This window comes from Rhinolophus sinicus, linkage group LG12, assembly GCF_036562045.2.
Source record: "Rhinolophus sinicus isolate RSC01 linkage group LG12, ASM3656204v1, whole genome shotgun sequence".
NCBI lineage: Eukaryota > Metazoa > Chordata > Mammalia > Chiroptera > Rhinolophidae > Rhinolophus > Rhinolophus sinicus.
The window spans coordinates 18,281,808-18,309,141 of NC_133761.1; the positions used below are offsets into that span (position 1 = coordinate 18,281,808).

Sequence of the window (27,334 nt, forward strand, 5' to 3'; positions counted from 1 at the left end):
GCAGTGAACTCATTGGAACTGTCAGGGAGTAAAGGTCCATCAGAACTTGCCAATATGCTTCCTGAGTTTATTTCTAATTTTCATGACTCAATAGATTATGTGGTATATCTTCAGTAGGGTATTTCATAGGTATGTATTGAACTTTCAACCAATCTGAGAAATCCACTTGTGTCTGCCTGATTGAGCTTCGTCAACCTAGCAATATTTTGTTATCATTTTGAGTTTAGGAGTTTATCTCCCATTGCATCAGACTCGATTATAGTTTTGGTAAGAACATTCTTTGGATGAGGTTTCCCGGAGGTGGTACAGCCAGATTTTAGATTTTGTCTATTGCCCTTGGTGGTCTTAATCTTGTTTTTGAACATTGGTGGCAAGATTCTTACTCTTGGTTATAGACATTCTTTCCTTAAGGGGTAGGCTTCTTTCACTTGAAAAAATTAGTTTTAGTGTTCTATTAATATTGTTATGGTCAATTCATCATCAAAAAATCAGTTTTATTTATTATTTGTTGTATTTCCTTTTGTTTTATCTTTATTACTTAAACAATGAAGAAAAGTAGGAGAAAAGATTAAAAACATTATTCTCGAAAAAGTTACATATCCGTATTTATCCAACCAATATAAGTTCTTAATGATAAGAAGATAATTGTGATAACATTCAGTACTCTCTACAAATATTGGTTGAGATTTTGTTACACGTCATAATAATTTTGAATTTTGCTTCCACAAACAGGAACATTGGTTTGGATTTTCAGCCATCAGACAGGTCTCGTAAGGGAATGAAGTTATTCAATAAACTATTACAGTCCCAAAGAGATTCACATATGCATTTAACCATGCTACTCCTCTGCTTATAATTTTGCAAATGCTTCCCTTAACCTTTGAAGATATCCACCTCCTTACCATGGTCTACAAAGCTCTAGATGACCCTTCCAGCTTGTTGATGGATAGGCTTCCTTTTATTTATTCCCCTAAAGTAGCAATGGCCTCTTTTCAGTAGCTCCGACTTGCTAGAATATGCTTCCTTTCCCCTCCTTCTTCCTCCCACAAGAAGAGCTAATTTTCATCCTTTGGTTTTATATATCTCCCCCAGAAGGACCTTCCTAACTACCTTAAGCAGTCCTTCCACCCATTTACCATATTGTCCATTTACTTCACAACACGTATCACGGTTGGTACTTACATAGTTTAGTCTTGAGGTGAAATTGTCATTCCCGACTAGACTCTATAAACACCAGATGCACAAAGACTCTGCGCCTTTTATTCAACAACAGGCAACCAGTACCTGGCAAAGTAATATTGTGATGATTATCTGCAAATATATATGGCACTGGCTTTAAGTAATAGCTCCTAAATTTATTTCGTTACTTGAAGTTAGTAACTCCTAACATAGTATATCAGTGGAGCAGCACATGTTCCGCATGGTATGTATTTAGAGAGCCATAAAAGGCTTTTAAAGCAAGTATGTCTCATTCCAAATCATTTGTGTACCTTTCTGGTATGCCTTTCAGGACACAGTGCTCTCTGTTCTTTGTTAATCAAACATTTGCCCTATTTTAACAGTTACTGTTCTGTCTTGAACAGCAGAAGATTCGATGAAAGTCAACAATCAGATCTTGTTCTCTGCCTTTTAAAAGAAAACACACACACATAAACACAGATTCCTACACACTTTTTTAATGCATTTACCTGTACGGCTCCTCATGCTTCTTGACACCTAACAGACACTCAATTTGTTGAAGATTCGTACATTGTTACAGATAGAATTTGTTTAGAAAATCTTGAGCTTCTAATACATCTCACTTACTAGATTATGTAGATCAGTCAATTCATTGACTAATTGGATTGAATTTTATGATAGAGAAGAACGTTGTGATCATCAGGTGAAATATATTTTAATAGACATAAAAGCTGCACACAGCATCAGAAATGTATCTATGTTTCTAGTGAAAAACACTCAATTCGGTTTAAATAAACAGTGAAAAGGTGATGAAAAAAGGGGTGAAAAACATATAAATATCGACTTAAATAATCCAGAATCGATGATTATCCAGTTAGGGTGAAGTGAACAGATCAGGTCATTCAATAATAAACCAACAAGATTGAAATGTGACTTGGCTGGAGCGTGTGCACCTAAGTGTGTATGAGTGTGTGTATACCTGTTATCACTAATGTAACAAAAGGGAATGCCACGTTCTTTGCATAGAACAAACGGAAAATGCCAGTTACTAACATTGCAGTTTCTGGATGTTGGGAATATTGTATTTCGTTCTACCTATGACATTGGATGAGATAACATTCAGATGCTTAAAGAGAAGTCTTTTAAAAGCCCTTCAGAATGCTCGATTTCCCATGACTGTTTTCTTCTTCTCTAGGAGAGCACACAGCTGCTACAAATGCCGTCAGTGTAGTTTCACAGCTGCCGATACTCAGTCACTACTGGAACACTTCAACACTGTTCACTGCCAGGAACAGGACATCACTACAGCCAATGGCGAAGAGGACGGTCAGGCCATATCCACCATCAAGGAGGAGCCCAAAATTGACCTCAAGGTCTACAGTCTGCTCAACCCAGACTCTAAAATGGGAGAGCCAGTTTCCGAGAGTGTGGTGAAGAGGGAGAAGCTAGACGATAAGGACGGGCTGAAAGAAAAAGTTTGGACGGAGAGTTCAAGTGATGACCTTCGCAACATGACTTGGAGAGGGGCCGACATCCTGCGGGGCAGCCCATCCTACACTCCAGCGAGCCTGGGGCTTCTGACGCCTGTGACCGGCGCCCAAGAGCAGACGAAGACTCTAAGGGATAGCCCCAACGTAGAAGCGGCCCACCTGGCGCGCCCTATGTATGGCTTGGCAGTGGAGACCAAGGCGTACCTGCAGGGGGTGCCAGCCACGGGAGAGAAGACGGGAGCCCTCACCCAGCAGTATGCTTCCTCTGCAGAAAGCAAGTCCAAGGACGAATCCCAGTCCCTGTTACGGGTAGGAAGGTTTATTTTTTAAATAATTCCTATATCTTAAAGGGAAAACGGGGGAAACACACATTCTCTACATTTAGTATCATGTCTTTCTTACCCAGGGAAACAGGATGATTTGTTTCAGTGTGGGGATTTATACTTCTAAGGACCAAGTGGCAGAAAGGAGCTCGTGTGTGTGTGTGTGTGTGTGCGTGTGTGTGTGTGTGTGTGTGTGTGTGTCCTGTACACATACTTGATACAATGGTGGGCAGTCACTTGTTTGTCACTGCTCTTAGCTCAGATGGAATGTTGGTTAGTCCTTCCTGGTGACTTGACAAAGCAATGAGGCCACACTTGGAAAAGGGAGGCTCACAGTCCCAGAAGGATGCACACCTGTTACATTAAAATAACTTAATGGCTTTTAAATTTTAAGGTGGTGCGACCCAGTGTATGATGAATAGGGAAATTAGCAGAGATTTAAATCACTGAGGATGCAAAGCCCTTGTTGAGATGTTAATACAGAAATGCTGTGGTGTTTTTTTTTTGGTTTTTTTTTTGCTTTTTTTTGCATTCACAGTGTAATTATGTACAAGTGGCAATGCTTTGTTGTCATTGAGTTGCCAAGAAGGGAAAAATGAGATAGACTTAAGTGTGAATGGTGAGAAGAGCATCTGAAGAGAATGGTGCATTTTATATTATTGGGCTCTTTTAGGAAGAAAGACATAGTCCGGTGTGGAAAAACAAAACCAAACCTCTAAGTAAGATAAGGTCCTTGTTCGCTCTCTCCCTGCTGTGTAGATTCAGCAATTGTCAAGAAATGTTTTAGACTTTGAAACTCATGAGCTCTCAATAAATGATGCTTGTTTTCTGCCTAAGGCATCCCCGCTTCAACATTTCACCTTGATTCTTTAGAAAGTTTTGAGCTTCAGGATGATTTCGAAGCTTTGTTCACGCATCTAAGGTAGGATCAGAAACCAGCTAACCATAACAAAAGAGCCAGTTAGGAAATAAAGTTCAGGCAGCCGGATGCTCTGACCTGCATCGGTGAGAACCAGACCTCTGGTTCTCTCTGGATGTAGTCTGTGGAGAAAAATTGCTCTTTCCAACGTCTGGTTGGCTACTCTGCTCTCATTTCCTGCTGATGCTCTGAAGCCTATCTGTGCTTCTCAGGTATTCTGCAGTGGAGTTAGGAAACACCCCTGAGACGTGCTCTGTTAATTATAAAAGCTGTACCTTTTCTGGCTGCACTCATGCCCTGGAGCTAAGAGAAGGGCTTCAATGCAGAGGAGGTGATGCCCCCTGCACCCTGAGAAACAAAGTATCCTGCAGTGCTGGGGAAGGAATATAAGTAACTTGGGAAAGAAGAGAAATAGTTCCTGTGTCCTTCAAGAGGGTGTTCAAATCAGGGAACTTCTTTCAGATAAATATATAGGGAGCTGCATTTTTATAATTGTAAATGCTGGTTATTTTTGGCGTGTCGGGACTCTTCTGGTCTCAAATGGATCTTAGGGTTTTTGGTGATAAGGCAGGAATGACATGTCCTAGGTTTTTAAATTTAAATTTTCATATTGCATCGTGAGTGCATGGTGTAAATGGGTGACTTACATCTATCACTAGTGCTCCCCTCTCTAGTGATATTCCCCCCCACTTAAAATTGTTTTCATCTGGGACACCTTCATTGGAAACCAACTTGTTTGACTCTTTTAGACTGTTTCTGGAATGTTACTTTTTCTGCCACCATTTATATATACTAAGACTTTGGAGTGACAAATAATACATTAGGCAGTGAAGTGTAAAACCTGAGCATGATAGTTACATTCTTCAGTTAAGCTGAGGATGATAATACTTGTCTGAAAATTTGTTTTTTTCAATTCCTCCACTTCCTTAATTCCGTGACTTCAAGTTTCTGTTGCATCATTTCAACTGTCTTTTCAGTTCCTCCACATTAGCTGCTGAAGTGGTAAATATTCATCAGAAGACTATTTAACCATGTTCTACAAAAAATAATAAAATTCCAAACCATATGATTTGTGATCCTTGGACATCATCTACTAAATTCTGAGAGCTGACAATATTTTTAAAATATATGTATATTTGTGTGTGTGTGTGTGTGTGTGTGTGTGTGTACAGAGGGTGCCAAAAAAATGTATACAGGTTTTCAGAAAGAAAAAAACTATTAAAATTGTAATACTCAATATATACCAATAACAAAAAATCAATACAAGTCATGTGTATACATTTTTTGACACCCCCTGTGTGTGTTGGTGTGGAGAGAGAGAGAGAGAGAGCTAGAGAGAGAGAGAGAGAGAGCTAGAGAGAGAGAGAGTCTTAAATCATTTTCTGTGGTTTTAGTAAAATTTGAATCTTTAAAATTTATGTTTTCATTGAATAATGCTTTTGGAAAATCACCAGTTTTATTGGATATTTGGAAAAGAAAGTATAGCTAATTTAATTTATTGGGAAATATTTAATGCATTAACCAAATTTTAAAATTGTAATGTACACATATCTTAGCTGATCAGCTCTTTAAGACACCTAAGAGAATTAAGAAGCAGAGCCTATTCTGATTGGGAATTTGACAAGAGTTTTACTCTGGTGCTAGAAATTAGTATTGCTAAGTTATCATAGCAAATACATAATTCTCAGATTACTTCTCTGCCATCAGTGAGGGAAAACCCAGTAGAATATCACTATCATATTTACTAAAGGCAAAACTGTTCTTTAGTTTTGTAATTATAGGGGTTGAGAAAATAGTGGTGTCCTGTAAAAATTTATAAATACACAATTTAAATATGCAAATATAATTTTCACTGAATGAAAATACAGTGGTCTGTATAAATATATAAATATAGAATATCATATTGAATTTTGAGTGAGAATAGTAGACTAGAACTTGAAATGACCTTGCTGTTTGGCAAGTTTATTTAGAAGCAATTTAAGAAATGGAAAATAGGTTTTAAAAGTAATTTTTAATTAAATAGTACATGCAATATAGAATTAATAGAATACACATATTTGTAAATACATTTGTACATATAGTTTTTAATACTAACAATAAAAAGTTGACTATTATCTATAATTACTTTAGAATGTGATATCAAGAGTTAATATGGAAAATTTTCCAGCAGAAAATATTAATTTAAAATTAACACTGCTGGTAAATAATGGAAACATTTTTAAAGAGTAGGCTGAATAGTTAGAGTCATGTGACAAAGAATATAATTACGTTTTCAGAATATTGGTCTTTTTGATACATGTTTTTAAACTGTTTTTAGTTATGAAATTTTGCTGTACTCAAAGTAAGGAAGGACATATCAGAATCACAGAGAAGAGCTAGAGTTTCAAAAAATTATGGGTTGTTTTGTTTTTTGTCTTTGCATAAGTCAATGTTTGACTTTTAGTTTTGTGTTTAGTGACAGATTACTTATGTATATTTTCATTTAGTGAATGTCTTCATACTTTTTCCTTGTTACTGGTATGGAATTGATCTCCTTGTAAAAAAATTTAAATTGTATATATGATCTGTGTTGACCATTGTGCTTTGAGTGGCAGGGGGCACATTAACATACACATTATCTCGTGATTTGCTTTATGAAAATTAGGTTTTTGCTGTGTATCAATTACACAATGGTTTTATAAAATCGTGGTTTTTTTCTTTGTGAGTAGGAAGAGATATTTAAAAAGCCTTTTTACTCTGCTAGAAATAGTCCACGTTTATATGAAAACTTTAATTGTTACTCTTTTAAAACTTCTAGAATAGATTTTTTAAAACATGAATAAAGTCCTGGAAATGTTTTAAAATGCAATGTTTTTATTTCAACTTAAAATTTGTCTCTGTGAAGAGATTAACATATTTAATATTGCCTGTGCTAAAAGCAAAACTTAATTGGTTTTGTATATTCCTATAGATGTCTCTTTCTCATTTTAACCTAAACAGTGTGGTATAGTGAGAACTCAGTACAGTTGTGTGCCTTATTTCTGACCAGTCTCTTCTATAATGTATTATGTTGGTACAAAAGTTAATTGCGGTTTAAAAGGTTAAAAATAATTGCAAAAAGCGCAATTACTTTTGCACCAACCTAATATATTCCGACAAAAGTATTTATTTATTTATTTACTAGATAGACTCTTGTGCAGATGCAACTGTGTTCATCTTATTATTTCTGGATAAGAAATTCTAGATTTTCTTCTTGTAATTGACTTTTTAGGTTGAGTTTTATCACGGAAAACTTTCTTTTAACTGATAACCACACTGATAGGAACAAAACATCTGTCATTATATTTCACAAAGATTTTGCCAGTATCAAATGCATTTTTTTGTTTGTTAATGAAGCTCAGAAGTATAATTAAGATTAGTTGGTAAATCTGTCGTTTATGGTGGCGTATGGCAAATCAACATTGTCATTTGTCAGAGCAGAATCATAGGCTCTGATTCTTCCACAGGTTCAATCACCATAGTTATCAGCCCACTTTCTTCATGTATCTAGGTGAAAAATCTCTTTGAGACTGATTTTAGTTCCTTGTGTACATTGATGTAGGAAATGTGTCCGTTTTAAGATGCACTCTTTCAACTGCTTGGTTTTGGCAGAGATGTTCAGCCATGGGCTCTGGGAGTTGAGTGCCAAGTTGAACCACTGACTATCAAAGGAAGGGCCTCCAAGAATCTCCGTTCATCTCTCTCTCAGAGGGGATCGTATGCCTGCCGTCCTCACAGGAGTGCTGTGCAGCTTAGTTAATTAATGTTTGTCAGGCCATTTGAGAGCGTCAGATGCAGGGTTCTAGATAAGCGCAAAGTAGTATGATTATTTGTTCGTTTTGTAAATGTGATACCAAGACAGTACAAAGCAGATGTTATTTCCTCTTTCTTCAGAGGCGTTAAATTTATAGTTTAAAGATTGTTGATACCGGACAGTCTATTGAGATGCAAAAATGTTCTTTTGGGGACAGTCCATTGGCAGCCAAACAGACGTTCAAACAAGCGACAGTGTTGAATGCCTTTACAATCACTGACAGAAGATCGCAGGAACTTTTTTTAACTAAAGATGGTCTCAACTGAAAAAGCTGATATTTATTGTTTTGCTTCATGTTTAATGACACTAAAAGCAGTCTTTAAGTTATCATAGAGGTGGTCTTGACTTATTATCGTGTTTATGTGCGGAACTGTTTTCCTGACCCCATTTGAATTTTTTATATATGTATATGTCAAATACCAAAGAGAACAAACTATACCAGGAAATATGGGAAGTATACACCTTCCTAATCATTCCTTATGAAACAGTAGTTTTTAGGCCATTTTGATAAACATTTCTCTTCAGGTAGCCGTTCATATTTGATTTGCTCAAGAATAAAGCATTAAAAACCATTTGCTATACCCAGAGTGTAACAATCCTTGTATATCTCTGTGCTTCTGCCCTGCATAGAAATATTTCTGTTGTCACCTATTAGAAAAGGGTATGATTTAATTCAAATATATTATAGATTTACTCGAAAAATGCAATCCGTTCACTGAAACAGTTATATGTAATAATGAACTGGACCATTTTAATTGGTTTTATTAAATAAAATCTTGCTAGCTTATTTTCTTTTTCTTTATTGGTATTCATTTTTTATATTGGCATACCATTTTTGAAAGTAGATCACAACTAAAACCAATTTGATACCTACATGTTTGGTTTCATTGGTTTGACTAATAGGATTTCCTGTTATTCTAATTTCTTTTTTATAAGTCAGCTCCACTGGCCCCAGTATTTCTAAAAAGCACTTTTTTTTTTCTTTTTTGTAACCGAGGCCTTTTGTGAAGTCTGGCATAGTTCTGCTGGCCCAGGTTTCCAAGGCAGGGGAAGCAGATGTATCTTTGAGTGAATTGGGCTGTAAGTGTGTAGTCACTGTGAAATGGTATCCTTCAGCACAGTATCTGTTAATTATTTCCTGTATAACTATCTTTTGCTTGGCTTCCTTTTTTCACAGACTGTGTAAGTCAGGAGATAACAGGGCCCCGAAAGCAATCCATTGTTGAGCAATCTTAGATGTTGGAAGTGAAGAGTGTATAGAAGGTGGTCCAAGTTTCAGGAGCATAGATACAGAATGATTCAAAAGTGTGTCAGCCATGAGCTACACAGCCTTGATGTGAATCTAGTATTTTTCTGGCAAAGTCCAGTCTGATGGATGGATTGAACAGAACTGTTAATTACCTAAAATGCCAAGGAAATTTTTTAACTTGGATTTTTGTGTATTTTGTTATTTGTTCCTACCAAAAAAGTAAAGGCTTTTTCCATTGCCATATTCTTTTATTCTCCCTTCCCTTTGACTGTGTTAGAGAAATTTCATTAAGTATTTACAGACGAGGACACTGATGACTAGAATGGTCTACCAGTTAACTCAAGGAAGCGTGGCAATCAGGATATTGCTTACTTAGTTGGGTTATTTGTTCAAGGAGATGCAGATAGTTTCTGTGAAGTTTGAAGAACTTGCTTTCTTCATTTCGGAGAAGCATTCCCATTTTATAGATGTTTATAATTAGATTTAATTTACAAATAAAATAGAATCTGGAATATGACTTTATTTTGGGAGAAAAAATCCATAATATTTTATCTTATGGCATATTTTTTTTTTATGTTGTTACCAGTGATTAAGAATAAGGCAAAGGAGTCTTTTGTTTTTGTAAGTACAGGACATTTGTGCTGTGATAGATTGAGTAGTTGGTATCATTATTCATGTCAGAATGATCAAATAGCTCACACACATAATTTCACATGTTAACTTGCCTCTTACAAAACATAGTTTCTCAATTTAGGAGATTTAATTTTGGCATATCAATTACGAATGGGATGAACCATTTCATACCCTGGAAATTTACCTACCTGTAACATGACTAATCAGAAAAAGCTAAGATATATTTTTAAAAGGCAAAATGCATGTATAATTTTACTAACATTTTTAAGAAAGATGAGTAGTGGTTACAAATCAAACTTTTAGGAGAATTTGGATACCAATTGAAAGATTGTTAAAGCAGATTTTGATAAAAAACGAGTGTGTGTGAAGAAAATGGTAAGAAATGGTAAATGTAATTTGTTGAACTGCATTTGCTCGTGGTGTGACATTTTGTTTACAATTTGGGATTCAAGACTTACACTAAATCATGAAAAAAAAAAGTCTTGATAGAGTAATGTCTCATAAAATACTCTGTTCTCAGCGAGTTAACTTTCTGAGTTTAACTGGTCATGAACCGGGCAGGTTAAGAATGCTTGTGCTATGCTGCGCAGTGCATTAGTAGCTGTCCAGTTTCAATTCTCGAGGAGGAAGACAAAACCTGGCGAAATACTTTAGAACGGTTACATTCCGATGCATGAAAGCATTCAAAAATAAAGTATTTGCTTAAACTTTAAACTAGGTGGCTATTCGTAATTGATTGCCAAGTAGAATTAATTGCCAAACATTTCAGTTTCTAGGATTTAAAGTTGACTGCCTTTTCATTACCTTCTTACTCAGTGAACTCCTTTCATACTCACTAAAAACCCGTGGGGGTTGAAGCTATTATTATCTCTTTTATTTAGATGAGGAAACTGAGGCAGAGAGATGCATGAACTTATCTAAGGTCACCCTGTTTATGATGGCAGAGATACAATTCTAACACTGACCATTTGACTCCAGAATCCGTTGACCCTCAGTGATCTGTTAATAATCACTTGCTTGGATGGCTTTCTACAATTTCAGAATAATTTGTTGTATCGAAACAAACTTTTTATGTACAAAACAGAAAAATCACTTTTTGAAAAGTGTGCGAGTGATGCATGCTTATTGAAAAAGAAGTTGGGGATATAGAACACTGTAAAGCTCATAAATTCCAACCCACCAATACTTTTTCTATTCATATTTTGATGTCTCATTTATTCTTTATATGGATGCAAATATATGTTTTATTCAAGTATAGGATCATGTGCCTCCCTCTTATCCTCTCGTTTCATTTAACAATATACTGTAGACATCTTTTCCCATTAACTAATATAACCCACAGTGTTTGTTTGCCTCCCTGTTATACCATGAATTATCTATATCATAATATGGTTAACCCATCCCCTATTGATGAACAATTAGGCGACTTTCCATTCTTGGTTGTAAAGGAACTTTGATGAACCTCCTCTTATTATTTTATTTTGTTTTATTGTTTTATCATTTCCTTAAGATAGTTTCTCGTACTGTAATTTCAGTTATTTAATTGAGAAAATTCATGACTGATAACACATGGTGTTCAGTGTCCAAATCACTGTCATCTACAAGGGTCATATTTAAGATACAGAATAAATTGGCTCATAAATAATGCTGGAAGAATAATATCCTAGAAATGTTTAGTGAAGGATTAACTGTGAAACTATAAGCTGACTTCTTTAATGATGAATGCAGATAATGAAAGAAAAAGCGCATGATAATTTTTAAGAGCTATTTCTAATCATGTATGTGGGATATAACAAATGCCCAGTAGCCTGGTATATAGTATGATTTGCCTCCCTAACATTGCATGTGCTCATAGTCTATCTTGTAGAGAAATTTATTTTCAAGCAAGACCCATTTTCCTAAGTAGAATTGAGTCATGTGTCTTAAGTGAAAGCAATCAGCTTAGCTAAGTTGGCCCTTTTTAGGGTGGACATTTCCCTTTTTCCTTGTTTTTATTTTGCCTCCATGGATGATGTCTTGCTAACGTTCACAATTTATCAACCCAGTTATAAAGTTTTTACCTTTCTTGGATGTGTGTTGGATCTGGCGGGTAATGGTATACCCGCCATTGGAGGAGAATAGTCAAAAAGGAACTTTTTTTAAATATGAAATTTAAGGATCTTTATTTTTATTTGTTGCTGAAATACTTATCTTGATTCCATTAAAAAGTATTTTCCTTTCATAGGATTTTTGAATGTCAGAATACTCTCTATTGTAATAAAGTATTAAAAAGACAGGGAAAGCATACTTCCTCAATTAGTATGGACTTTGTGTTTGTTATATGCCAGCAATATACTGTCTCAGGCTATTCTTAGCCAATTAATAACATTGATGAAAACATGTACAATATCCTTTATATATGCAAGTTTTATATATGGGAATCTAGAAACTTTCAAAGATAACATTTGAGAGAGCTATTCACTTTACTTAGAAATAATTATTCACTTTAAAAAACAAGAACTCAGTATGAAACTTAAAATTTCTTTCCAGATACATACATTTAAAAAATGAAAACACTTTTATTTACTTAGAACTTTTTAGAAACACATGTGTTTTGCAAAGCATGGTACAATTGAAGCAATGCTGGCCACATTTTAGGAGATATCCATGTTTGGTTTGTCTAATTCTTAATGTCAGGAATTTACAACCTAAAATTTTTGAAAATCCATCTACTTTGTCTGAATTACAGAATTAATTCAAAGAAAACTGAAAGTTTTTAACATGTGGATTGTCTAGGTCTAGATGGGCATCCATCCTATGGTCTACAAATTAGTTAATTTGCCTCTCAAAACTTGATGCTAAATACAATAAAATTAACATTATTAATATAACATGGTTTTATAAATCAAATCAAAATTCAGAACTTGCCTCAAATTCACAGGTGATTTAAATATTTCTGAAGACTTCAAAATAGATCCTAATTATTCTTGAGTAGTATGTCTAGCCCCTTGAGGTTCCAGTTAGGTTTGGAAGTGGGTGTGTTCCACCTTTAATAGGCTGTTTCTGGCTGTGATTCAGGCTTGACTGGATTTTATTTTCCAGTAAAATTACACTTCCTGTTTTCTTTTACTCTACCCTTGTGATGTAGTGGAAAGAGTACTGGACTGGAGGAAAGAAAGCTTTATGTTCTAGCCTCAGTTTGTGACTAACTAGCCGTGTGACCCTGGGTGAGTCACTCCATCCTTATGTACTATTTCCTTCTTTGGAAAATTATATCGAGAGAGGTATAGATTTGCTCACATCTCTTTAAAATTGCAAATTCTAGGGCCAAGTACATTGTCCAGAAAAATCTTAACCATGGAGATCTATGACTTAAAGCTACACCAGGCAACTTAAAAAGCAAAATCTTGTATTTTACAGTTTGAGAGGCTGGTGTCCAAAGAGATATCACACATTTGATACACTCTTCAATCAAATTTCCCTCTAATGGTTGAGAATCCATACATTGTAAACAACTGTCACCATAGTCTCACATCTGCAATAATTATATTCTTGGAGTTTATCTTACACAAGAAAGCCCCTTCTTTGAAAATAACTTTGTTTCAAAGAATCATGCTGTTAAGGGGCTGCTTATGAAAAATGATAAAGGGAAGTATGCACAATGAGAAATAAAATAACACTGGTGAAAATATGGCATGCTTAAAGTCTGTTTCCTCAGTTTCTTGGCATGGTATGATGATGCCTGTTTTGTTCACAGTCAGATGTTCAAATCAGAATTTTGGATGCAGAAACTAATTTTAGTAGGTGGGGTGCAAATTTCTTATGAGTCCACGAATAGACTTTAATCCCAGCTGTTTCATTACAATTATAAAAATAAAATTGGCTGTGAATCATTCAAACTCTATTTAATGGATGTTAATAATTCACTTTCATCCCACTGAATCTTAAAACTATAAACCTATCTGAGATTCTTTATGTTCCTTCAGAGTTCATATCTCATTATTCATATGTGAAGTATTTGTAGTAAGGGTGGTCATGCTGAAAATGATCATATTTCCACTCAGTTCCTGTGGATTTCAAGAAAGGAGGTGGCCTCTAGGCTGAGGCTAGGGATGAAATGGAGAAAGAAATTGGGAGGAATCTACACAAAGAGAAAAGGATGTTGAATTAGTATTTCTTGGCATTTTCTTTCTCATTAAAATATATGTCCATTGTAGACATTTTTAAAAAATGTAAATAAGCAAAAAGAAGAAAATGACTACTCAACATTTTAATGTATCCTTTTTTAGACACACATACACACACATTCACACATACACATACAAACATAGATTTGTATGTTTATAATTAGCCTTCAATTTCACTTGATGATAAATTGTAAACATTTTCTCATATTAGTGTCCGTTCTGCTTTATCATTATCATTCAGTGGTTTCATAGTATTTCCTTGTATGTGGTGGTAGTTGTATTAGAAAAGATGTTTACTGATTCTTTGTTGTTGGTCATTTAAGTTACTTCCGATTTTTGCTGTTACAAAAAGTGCTGCGTTGAATGTTCTTGTAGCTCAATAATTGTATCTTGCTTGCTATTTTAGGTTGTTAGAATTGGTTTCCCTATAACCGGGTTTCACTAGTGGAGTTTATTGGCAAGTACAGGTCACTTGACCAGGCTACGTGCATATACTCTTGCGAAATAGGAAAACAGTGTCATTGCTGGACTTTCATTAGTTAGAATTGCCTCACAGTGGTAGCTAAGAAATAGAAACCCTACCATTTTCTTTAAACATTATTATAGGGGGAAAAAGGTAATATGACGATTTGAATAAAGTGCATTTCTGAAGCACCAACAAAGAATCACTTAGGTATCTGTTTCACTTTGAATGTCAAGGTGACTAAGGAATCTTTTAACTATAAAAGTGAAATAACTATTTAAATAATCTAATGTATTGAAATGAGTCTTGCAAGGTAAGTATATATTTAACATATAAAGGGACTTAGCCATCTCCAAAAAGATTCTTAAGGTTAATATGTTTTGGTGATCACATAAAGTTGATGCCGGCAACTACTCAGTGAAGTATTTGGCTCACAAACTCTATTTTGAAATATTTGAATTTGCTCAGGGTCATTTGCATAGATGATTGTAAGGTAAGAATGAAAATCAGATGTTAAAAAGAAGTGTAGAAAACCATCCTAAATCCATTTTCATTTTTTTCGAAGCGTCTTACTGCTACATGCAAAGGTTTTTTATAGGACTAGAAACTAGTTGTATTTACAGTTTATGAAATTTCAACAAAATACCCTTTTGTTTGGGGGGGGTTGAATGCATATTTGATTGTTTAAATTTAAATACATTAATACTCATCCGAGTTCAGGATTTATTTTGAAAGAACCAACATGAACTAAACCAAACTAATCTAGACTCAGACTTAAATAGAAATCCAAAGTAAAATGTCACTTTGTAGAATCATTCCCTGTAAGATGTCACTTTGTAGAATCAGACCAATATACTTGGTCTCTAACTTTCTTGTGGGCCAATAAATAATTTAGCACCTACATTGTTTCAGGAACCATGAAAGACCCTATACTGGGTATGGATATGAGTAAATCAAGGTTCTTGTCCTCCAGTAATACACAATCATGCATAGGTTTTAAGTCAGGTAGAAAGACAGCTACAAGACAAAGAAGACTTCCACAAAACGGACAAGGAAAGAGGAGAGCTTTGGATGTTTAAAGAAGAATCGATCACATTCAATTTAGTGACTGAAGGTAGTTGTCAATAAGGGTTTTCTGAGTTGGTTTAAAAACAAAAAGAAGACTAGACTTTCAGCAGGTGAATATGACGGCCTGGAGGGCAAGTGTCATGCGGGGTGTCAGGCGGGGTCTCCTGTCCCGCTCCCCACATAAGAACGCAGGATGGGGTGAGGCCCCAAAGGAACACTCATGGAGCCATAGCTATAGGAGTCATACCACTATAGTCTTTCTAATGGCTGGGTTGGAGACACAGGAAGCAGGAGCCACACGATCCACAGCCTGCCTTCCACTTCTGTCTGCCAACCAACCTCACTTGCTAGCTGCAATCCGCCGTCCTAACTGCAGTCCGCGCTTGCCAGCACCATCTTCTTGCTAGCCCCCATTTTGCTGCTAGCGTAGCCACGGCAGTTATATTAGTGGCCAGTGGCTCACTGGTTACAGCTGATGGCCAACTAGCCACAGCTGATGGCCATGCAATCACAGTTGATGGCCATTTACTACCTGAGCCAGCATCTTTCCACGTGAGGCTGAGAGCCGGGAAACTGCACTCCTGACTCTGTTCCCACAGCAAGCTATGTAGAGAGGACGATACGAGGTTAACTTCTAGCATTTTTCGGATACAGATAATAGAAAAGCTTGATTGAAAAGTGTGTGCAGTGCAGTTTGGGGTGCTAAGACTTGACATAAAGGTTATGATAGTTTCCTTACATGAGTACGTATTTGAAAATTTGTGTTTTAGAAGGAACTAGGGAACCGTCACAGGATTTAGAGCCAAGGACATGTTACTCAAACCTTTAATAAGGTTAATATTGCATTTTACATAGGATGGCTTGAATGGGGGTGGGTTGGTGGACCGAGCTGGGATGAGGGGGATTGATTAGTATGTTAATCCCTTAGGTTATGAGTGATAAAGTCTACACTAGGATAGTGAAAATGAGAAATGATTTCCGTAGATATGCTAAATGGAGAATCGTCAGGAATAGGCAAAGTTTGCATGAGAAGCAGGTTTTGATGAATGAGGCTTTGAGTTTGGATAACTGGAAGAGGAGACTAATAACAGCTAACATTTAATAATCACTAATTGTGGGCCAGGCTCTGCTCTTCATTTGTAGTAACTCATTTGATCTTTACAATGACCCCATGACATCTTTAACTCCATTTTGCAGAGGAAGTAGAGCCTCAGAGATGTTAAGTCACTTGCAAAAAATCACCCAGCTAGTAAGTGACTGGGTCAAGCTAGATCGGTGTAGTCTGGCTTCAAAGACCACATTCTTGACTATATTGCTTTTTGATGAATAGTAGGCCATTAGCAGAATTCGAGAGTAAGCTGTTTTGTGAGTGTAATAATGAAGTTAGTCTTACAGCTCCCAAGTTTGCAAGGCATTCAGCTGAAAATACCTACGTGACAGTGGGAAATGGCATCTCTCATAGGGAAGAGAGGAGTTGGAATGACTTCTAAGTTAATTGACATTAATAATTGACTCTAAATTGAAAGTGTAGTTTGTAGAAAATATTCTAGGAGCAATATCAGCATGGGCAAGCTGTGGACACCAATTCGTGTACGTCCTTTGCAAACCAGAAGGGGAAGTAATGTTTAGGAAAATGATTACAGTATGAGAAAAGAAGTGTCAAGTGCCATGGAGTGAAACAAACAAAATGCAGGATTTTATTTTATTTACATGATTTTTAGAGGAAGAGATGACCCTTTCTTTATTCAGCCATCAAGGAAGGCTTCCTGAAAGAGGTTCCTTATCAGCTGGTTCTTGAAAAGGGTTGGAGTTTGATAAATGGGGGTGGATGAGGCAGGAAATTACTGGGGTGCGAGAACAAACAAAACAGAACTTCAGTGTTTGGAAAGCTGGAGGAACTGTCAAAGTACTCAGTCTAAAGAAATTCCAGGTAGAAAGTGAGCTTTGTTATTCCAGCTTAAAAAAAAAAGTAGTGTAGTGGGTGAGAGAGCCCCCTCTAGGGTGAAACTTACTATTTTGACATTTAAGAGATCAAATTTTAAGATCCTTTGTGTATGGTAAAATCTTTTAATTGATAGGGTTCAGAAATTCACAGAAACATGTGTGCCTGAAGGGTCTTATTATTTCTCCACTAAACCCAAAGGAAAGCATAGGTTTTAGAGTTGGGTATTAGATGAAAGTCTGAAATAAGACTTTAATAATTTCTTTAATTAGTGTAAATAAGCTCTAGAAAGTTATTTTAACATACAAATATGCTTTATGTAAATATATGTGTAGTATATATATGTAAATCACTCTTATTCAAGTATAAATTTGAAATAATTCTATGTAGGGCCATTCCACAATACAATAAAATAGGAATGAAAAATATTTTGAATACCCATTTTAAAATGTATGCCATATGTATTATGCTAATTTGATTGATTCATTATATGTAAGGACTATTGTAGTTTTATGTATTGGTGTTCTGATTTATTCACTAATCATTTCTCTTAGGTTTAATCTACTGACTCATTTTCATTTCCTATTTAATGTCTTATTTTGCCATGGAGAAGAAAGAGAAATCCTCGCCTGCGATATGTCACCTGTTGTTTAATGGCTAAAACTGTTACATATCTTAATACTGCATTACATTAAGTCATTTTAAAAGCATTGCTTTCTCTTTTGTTTAAAATTCCTACAGTCCCTGGGATATTGGTAGGGGGTTAATGGAAGTCTTGATTAAAATCTTCTAAGCTTCAAGGCTTTCAGTTCTTGTAAACAATTTGGATCTGAGAGATAGGTTTATGTCTTTTTACTAGTCTATTTACTGATTTAATGTTAAGAGAAATCATGTTTTGTTCTTTGGTTTTGTTGTAATAAGTACAAATTAAAATGCATTTTAAAAAATCAACCACAGCCCCATTGTGTGTTGATCACAAAATTTCTGCCAGTTCTTTGAAAAATTCTGTGAAGATACAGCACAATCATTTAAAAGTAATGGAGCTGTCTTCCAAGTACTGATTTTCCATTATTTGAAATAAGCTTTTTCAGTTTTATATGTAGACTACTTTTAAGTCGTTCTTTCCAAACTTGCAGGAATACCATGAACTCTAATCATGACATAATCAATCTCACTTGATTCATAATAGCTAACCAAACTATAGGTGGATAAAAGCTCTGAAATAGGTGACAGTTGAGGTTTACATTGGGACTTACGAGCTTGGGTTCATTTGTTATCCATCTGTGGCCAGCCCAAATTGGACCTACCTTTCTAAGATTAGACACAACGACTGCACAATACTCGGGTTCAGTCAAAAGTCTTAGTTCTGTTTTTAATGAACCAGATGAGTTTCAAACATGGCAGTTTGACTTGCATGGGAGTGAGTTTCTAGTCCTTATGATTTTAATGTATGGATTTCACTGCAATGTTGGGATTTTGTGGTTTTCCTCAGGCCTAAAATTGAGATCCATTGGAGAGAGAGAGAGAGAGAGAGTGTGTGTGTCTGTCTGAGGTGTTCCTCTGAAAGCAAGGGGTATTTATAGAAGTTTGGGATACAATAGAATAAAAATAGAAGAGAAACAGCAAATATCAGATCTTATATCCATTTGTGAATTTTTCTCCCTTAAAAGATTGTGAGCTCCTGAGAGAGAAAGACTGCCATTTTTATATTTCTGTTTTTCATCGGTCCTGGCATACTGAGAATCTTTTGGGAGGTCTACAATCAGTATATGTTTTAGTGAATAGAGTTCTTTAAAGTATATGCACTTTTTTAAAAATAGGAAAACCACAGTTGAATTTCTTCATGAGACTACAGCACTGCTTGTATCATTTTTCTACTATTAATTAAGTTTATAATTACAAACTGATTCATATTTGAATACTCATTTTAGGACTGAAAGATTAGGTAAGTTATTTCTTACATGCAATTTCTTTTCAATAGAGTATGATATTATTTGGTGAGTTGCTTACTCTGGGAAAAAAATCAATTATACCAATTTGGGGTTCACAGAAAAATAAAAAACATATTTGAGCTTTACTGGACCATTTTTAAATTTGAATATTTTCTGAGTTATCTGGTGAAGCAGAGCTTTCTCAGGGTTGACAGAAGGTTTTGATACAGGAATCTAGAGAAGCAATCTGCCAAGGTGTTTCTAGGCTTAAAAGAGCTCCAGTAAAACCTGAAAGGTTTATCTTATTCTTTTTAATCATGAATCCAAAATTTATTTTCTTGATGTAAATTCTTTTATAAAAAGTATTTAACTCTGTATTTCGTTTTGGTTGAAGTAATCCTCTGCACAGCTAATTCGGTAGTTTATAGAGCATGATGCTAGCAATGTTGAATCTCAAATGTGGGAAGAAAGTTTCACCAGACTTCTTTACTGCTCTCTTCCAAAGAAGGGAAACCTTTTAGAACATTGAGTACTGAGCTCAAGATAAGAAGCAATGTGCAGTGGAACTGTTTATCCTAATAATTTTATGATCAAGTCAGGGAATCCAAGGCTTTCAGCCTAGAAAGTGTGATATGAAGGAGAGAAAGATATTTGTAGATTTTATTCCTTGAACTTCAGCATCCGACTTCCTAGAGACAAACCCAAAAAGGAGAGTTTGAAAGCTTTTGGGAACACAGGAATGCGTACGTTGTTTGTTCTACAAAGCCAACCTCATCATCTTAATCTCCTTGCCTAGAAGAGATGAATAAAAGTAGGGGTTGTATCTGTGGAATTGAAATCTATAAAGGCAGGGAGCTCTGCTCTTCAAATGGAGTTCTGTTTGTTTTCTTGACCCTTTAGGAAAATAGTGGAGGGAGAGGAGAGAGAACGGGTACAGATGTATGCAAAAGAAAGCTGGTGAATTATTCTGTTCTTCTTAGCCTTGATGTTGAGTTGTGTCTACAGTCTACAGTATCCCTTTGGTACCAGATTCATTGCCTTTCAGGATTGAAATTCATGCAGAGAGCAAAGATTCATGAAGAAATAATCAAAGTCAGGAAACTCTTGCTGTAGTCTTGTTTTATACAGTCACTTATTTTTGTCTGTGTGGTTTATGGAAACATAATTCCTTCAGTCATTTAAACATGATGTAGTGAAGTAATTTGTAGGAAATGAAACTCCACTTTGTTGACTTTTTTTTCATTCAAAGGCTGATCTGATTAGCTCTAAAATATTTGTTCATCTTTTTATTCAATATTTGAACTATGCCTATGGAAGACATATGGATTTAAACAGTAGTTGGCTTACCATCTGCTGATAAGGGAAAGTGAGATGCTAAATCAAAGTGGCAAGAAAGTCTATTTCAGTAGAAGCTATTTCAATCTGAAATATACCGTAGCAATCTTACACAAATAGTATTTTAATTGGGATTATATTGATGTGTGTTAGTAAAAAGAGTGTATTTTCTGGTATGGTTCAACTCATGTAATCATTAAATTTATATCAGTTTAGAGATGTGAGGTTGTATGATTTTTTTTATTCCATTAATTACAGACTTTTTTTTCTAAAATAGTCATTTGTGGGAAAACCTCTCTGATGTATGTTTTTAGAGCAATGGTGCATTTTATATTTCATGCCTGAAATTAGAGCAATGGTGCATTTTATATTTCATGCCAGAAATTAGAACATAAAAAACATCAACATTTTAGATAAATAAACTAGAAATAAAAAAGAAACAGTCTAACAGTTTTGTTATAAGTTACATTTGAATATCTGATTTAACTTTGGAGATATTAGGAAGAAGACAAAGAATATCCATTTTTATGAATGATAAAATGCTGATATAGAATGCTGAACGGTATATAATTATGCCATATGTACGTTTTAGATTAAAATTTTAAGAATGTAGAATAATCCAGGTATTAAGAATGATACAGGATACAGTAACCTGAATCATATATATATATATATATATACATATATATATATATATACACACACACACACATGTATATAGGTATATGTGTGTATATATATATATATAATATATATATATTTTATATGTACATTTACACCAGGTTGTTTTTTTTCTAATTAATTGGTCATTCTTTCATGAAACATGTGTTTGGTACACCCCTTTGATTGGGGTAATAGAAAAGATCAGTGACACCTGCTTTCTGCCTTCTGGGAAGAAGTAAGTAAAGGGTACTCCTAGGTGTGTGGACTTATGTCAGTGACCTTCATAAGTATCATGTCAATTAACCCTCTGAACAACACTGTGATACTGAACATTCGCACTCCATTTTAGTGAATGCAGTAAGGTATAGAGCAGTTGAGTAAGTTACCCCCAGATAACACAGCTAGTATAAGTTTAAAGATTGCGTAGCAAGTCCCTGTTGTGCCTTGGGTTCTGTGCTAAGCGCTAAGAAGTACAAGATGAGTAAGACAAAGTCTCTGCCCTTAAACAGACTCTGAGAGCTGACTGAAACACAACAGAATGGTTTTTAATGCAAAGTAGGTAGTACCGCGACCGAGAAGCAGTGCTGAGTGCAGGCAGTTATCTTGGCCTGGGAGGTCCACAAAAACTTACCAGGAGATAGTGCCTGGAATGCATTTGGTTTGATGAATAAAGATGCAATGAGAGATCCAGGCCAAGAAATCACACAGCATGAGCAAAGTACGGGAGTCGTGAACCAGTGTGCAAATAGTTTATCAAGCATGGTACCGTGTAATCCAGTAGTAACTAGCCACATGTGGTTGTTGAACCTTGAAATGCCGCTAGTCTGAATTGAAATGTGCCGTAGGTGTAAAATGCACAGTTGGGTTTCTAGGACTTGGTGTAAAAAAAATAATATTTAACTATCAAATTAACAATTTTATATTAATGACATTTTGAAATGACAATATTTTGGATATATTGGGTTGAATTAGATATACTAATTTTACTTAGATTCAGTGAATTTAACTCACTGATTTAACAAATTAGAGATGGTTTGGTGTTTTGGAAACTTTAAAATTTCCACATACGATTGCTTATTTTCATATGGTTTTGTTGGCACGTTTGAGTTTTTGAAATGACAGATTTTTCATGGATTGGCCGTATTGAAGGAATAAACCTCATCAATTTATTTCCATGAGAAACTAGAGAGGTCCTGAAATCATACATGTAATCCATCATTTCTTAGAACTATTTTTTTTTAATTTGGAAACTGCATTCATTTCATTTTCTTCAGGTAGGTTTATGATGTTTCAAATATGTAAGACTACCCTTTTTCTAGTCTGAAATGATTGCTGTTTTAAATTTAGACATTTTCTAAACTTCTTTTTGCACAAGTATATTTTTTCAAGCTATGCAACCTCAGAAGTTTGTTACAATACTTATCGTACGTTGTTTGGTATGCGCCCCCCCCCCCCAATCATTATTGAAATGTACTACCGTGTTTCCCCAAAAATAAGACCTAACCAGACCATCAGCTCTAATGCGTCATTTGGAGCAAAAATTAGTATAAGATCTGGTCTTATATAATATATTATATAAGACCTGGTCTTATATAAGACCCTGTGTCATGTCATGTCATGACATATCATATTATATAAGACCTGGTCTTATATTATATTAAAATAATACCAGGTCTTATATTACAAACCACCCCCAAATTACTGATGAGTTAGTCATGTCCTTTTTTTGTATATCAAAGATGAGCACTCTCGTGTCCCCTTAAATGAGGAAAAAACCAGGTTCCCCTGTAAATATTTTAATGTTGGTGATGGCATATGGTACAATCTCAGGAAATGCTTTCCCCCTTCTTCCCCTCTTTCTTTCCCATTCCCATTCTTCCTTTCACTGCCTTTCCCTTAAGCTATTACATTGAGTAATTCTATAACTACCCAGAAGCTCCCTTTACAAAGAGAATGATGTGAAACTCTATATGTGAGAGGAATGAAACCATAGTCTCTTAGAACTAGAAGGCCATGGTACCCAACCTTCTAATCCCTGCTATATCATGAGTGCTGAAAGGAGTTATTTAACTCTTCTCCAGGAAGCTCAGGAAAACGTGACATGTGGATTGTACAGTGAGGCCAGGAATGGAACCAAGCATGATAGCAGAAGGCCACATTGGTAGTAAGAGGTGCCTGGTATGGCCTCTCCTCTTCTGCCTATGACATATACGTGTGACCTGGTGGGTGGCACCTTTCTTAGCAAGGCTACTGGCTTCAGGTATTTGGAAAACTTTGTTACCAAGCCATTTAGAACTTATAAGTCACAGTACCAGTGTTTATTCCAAATTCTATTTCTTGTATTTGCTGTGAATATGTTTCTTAACATGTAGGAAGTTTGGTCTTGGTATAGAGAGGAGGTATAGTGGGTTGTTGTTTTTTTAAACACTCTTAACTCAGCAACTTGTTTTCATTCTGCCACTGTTACAGATAGTGTCATCAAAGATATCTTTTTCTTAAATTTTATTAACATTATTGGAGTGACATTATGCAACGCTCAAGTGTACAGTTCTATAATACGTCATCTGTATATTGCATTGCGTATCTTGTTTACAGATCCTTCTGGGCTAGAGTCCTAGAAGTGGAATTTCTGTGTCAAAGGTCATGCACCTGAAAATGTGAAGAGGTCGTTACTCTCCTATTTCTAATATTAGAAGATAATTTGAAAAAATAATTGTGTCTATCCAGAATTTTGTTAGATCAGAGTGAAGGTAGAAATGAAAAACCAACATGTGGAAAAAATATGTCTGTAACTCGGGACTCTTGTATGGAGTTTTTGTCTATAGTGTTGATGTGTTATTCCCTTGGTGGCATTTAATGGAGCCACTTATTTTCACCATGTGGTGAATCTTTTATCCCCCTATCTCTCTGTCTTTGGAGCAAGTTATTTCTTAGATATATGCCTGAGTATATGACTTGACAGTGTCAACCAGCCTTTCCTTTCAGTGGTGCAAACTGCTACAGTTGTTAAGAAAGAGGAAAACAATGTAAATTTTCTCAGATGAGTGAAATGTTCGGGGTGATTTAGGATAAAAAGTGGAGGCAGATGCAGCAAACATACTACATTATTGGAGTGGATATTCCATCATCAGATGCTGAAGCAGTGGAATTGCCTTACTCAGTTTCCCCCTCCATTTGACATCTTACTTTCATAGAACAATTTGGTGAAGTTATAGCTACTAATCCATTTTTAACTACTTAGATATTGAAATAAATTGATTTCTAATTAAACCTGGGCAAACTGAAAGTGTATGATTAGCTCAGATTTTATTATAACTTCCATAGATGTCTAAACATTCTTACAGAGTCAGAGGATCCCATTGCCATTACTTAGTGAAGAGTCACTGAGTATTTTGAAGAAAGAATGGCAAAAGTGATGACATTCTGTTTCTTCTCACTGTTTTCTGATTTCTGGAGTACTGCCATTCTCCACATTTCCTCTGGTCTTAAGACTGCCAGCTGGCTATTTTAAAAAAAAAGAAGAAGAAAGAAAGAAATTTGAAAACAACAACAGAAAAACAAAGCATGGCTTAGGGAACCTGGACACAGCCCCTCCTATAGTGCCATATAGCCTGGAACACATGGGCCAGGTTCTTTCTGCTGTTTGATGCTTGGGAGACCTGGATAATCATCATTTTCTATTCTGCCAGCTGGCCTTGAGCAGTAGACCAACTCTTCTCTTTGCTACAAGCTTCGGGGAGCTGGAGTGTAGCTTCTTTCCATAATTCTGACCACCCTGCTTTTGGGCAGTCTGGTTGGTGATTTTATATTGTTTTACAAAGCCAGCCTGTCTATAGATTGGTTACACGCAGCTTTTCTGATTATCCACTAAGACCTTAAAGGGACTATATGACATGTAGACAGGAAGATACATACACACACACGCGCACACACACATTTGTGCTCGTAATGATATGTTTAGGTACATATGCCCACAATTCAGTACGTATAGTTTATTTTAAAATAGCATTTGGCCGTGCTCTTACAAACAGGTATGTCACAGTACAGGTAGGTATAACCAACATGAAAACGACATCACAAGATTAGGTAGACAGTGTTGTTTGTAGGTGAACTTAGAAATTCCTTCCCCTTGAAGTTTCGAGTAATGTCTTTGGTTCCTTTAATTTCGTGTGATAAAAAATGTTGCCCTTTGGTGAAATCAGAATTATGGAGCATAATGCTTCTCATTTCTTGGTGCTGTTATTTTTACTGCACCAAATATATATTTTAGATGGCATTGTGAATTACTTCAATTGTAAGTGTAGTCCGTAAACCTATGATTAAATTATATTGCTTTTTTGCTCATAGGATCATTTTCTCAGCTAGTGCACCTTGAAAAGACAATTTCTTACAGTTTCCACCAAATTACAGAAGCCAAGATAATTGGGTGGAATTTTTTCTTTTCGTTTTGATTTAAAACTCGGTTGCTTTGTAGTACTTTGGCGAGCTCACTAATATATGCGTGAAAGCACAGTCTCATGAAATGGAAAATAAAATCAAAACAGGAAACTCCAGTATGTTTTGTAATAAAGAAAACAAAAAACGCATTGTCATTTTTTTCCAATGTAATTAAATAAAAAGAGACAACTAATACTCCATTTATCTAATTAGTGCCTCTGCCACATGAGCCATCCTTCATCTTCGTCTACGTCTTTTGACAGGTGTACATGCCGTCAGACTTTACCAACAGAATACCTACAGAGTTGGGATTTTTTACAAATAGCCTTTGAGTCTTCTTGCGGGCCAGCCTGCAAAAAGATGGGATTGGAGGACCGCTTGTGAGAGCCTTCTGAACTTAAAAAACAAAAGCACCTGTGGCTGTCAGCACTGCTGCAGCAAACAGTTCACACTGCCATGTATCATTTAACTATAGCTTCTCTGTCAGCAGGAGTCTTTGTTTCACACCTGGGGGTTGTCTCAGACGTCAGAATGAAGGCCCAGAGTCTTTAACTTGAATTTCAACAGGGAATGATGATAAGGATCTTTTAAAAATGCCAAGCCAGTTTAGGGGTGCCCATGTGTGCCCAGTGGCCTCTTATACCCATGTGACAATAACATATTACACAAATGCGCCATGGGTGTGGTGGACAGGGAAATATTCTGAACAGAACTATCTAAGCAATTAGATAGCATTGTGACCCCTTGTTGTAGCTAAACATGTTCCTCTCATCCACGTCTGTTGCAGGAATGGACAGAAATCTTGGGGTACCAACGTGGTGAGGGGGTTGGTTGAATTCAGTATTTTGGCACCAAAAACTGGAAAGGAATAATTGATGGACCATACGGTATGTGTAATGGGCACTATCAGCTGTTTAAACATACACCAGTTATTTTCAAGCTTTCCAAACCCATCTGTCACCATATTGTCCAGTCCCATGAAATAAATTGTCATGTCTTTCTGTATAAACTGATACAGTCCTAATTGATTTTTGCTTCAAACTTTTGTGTAAATAGACTTGTGTCATCAGGCTCTATTGTTTGTTTTTGCTGTTGTTTCCCCTACCAATAATGTACAATTTTTGCAAGAAAAAAACAAACAGGTATAGCCTGCTGTACACATTATAACAAATGAAGTTTAGAAATACTTAATGCAAGATTAAAATATACCTTGTGAAAACTATAGCATAACTTCTTTTCCAATGTATACGCTGCCGGTCCTCAAATAGTGTTTCAAGTTCAATGTTACTTCCTTTCAGTGTTGATGAGATGCTGTAGGAACTTAACTCTTGTTTATATATTAACCTGTGGTAAAATTGGTTTCATTATACGTCGTTTTGCTTAAGTCGCAGAACCTATGGAGGTCATTAAGTGAAGACTTACTGTAGCTGAGTCAAGAAAGACATAGCACATCTTTATTGCAAATTCAAATAATATACCTCATAGTATCTTGTTTAATCACTGATATTTTTCTCTTATTCCTCACAGTATAAACTGTAATGTAACATGAATTCCTGGGCGTTTTGGCAATGTTGACAGGCCCAGTTCATAAATGGTGGTGACAGGAGTGAGAGTTGAGCACTGCTCTCTGCAGAACCTGAACAATGTTTAGGATGCTTCCAGTTCTCTAGAGAATTCTGTGGATCATTAAGGTTGTATGTGACT

General features: G+C 35.7%; 1 protein-coding gene across 7 annotated transcripts in view; it reads left to right on the top strand.

The window, feature by feature from the left end:
• TRPS1 (transcriptional repressor GATA binding 1) overlaps window positions 1-27,334 on the top strand; it is a 238,476-nt gene that overhangs the window by 73,949 nt on the left and 137,193 nt on the right. For all 7 annotated transcript variants that reach the window (XM_074316276.1, XM_019747366.2, XM_019747369.2 and 4 more), the window contains one exon: window positions 2,375-2,978. In XM_074316276.1, the coding sequence (XP_074172377.1) occupies window positions 2,375-2,978 (604 nt within the window). The remainder of the gene's footprint in view (window positions 1-2,374; window positions 2,979-27,334) is intronic.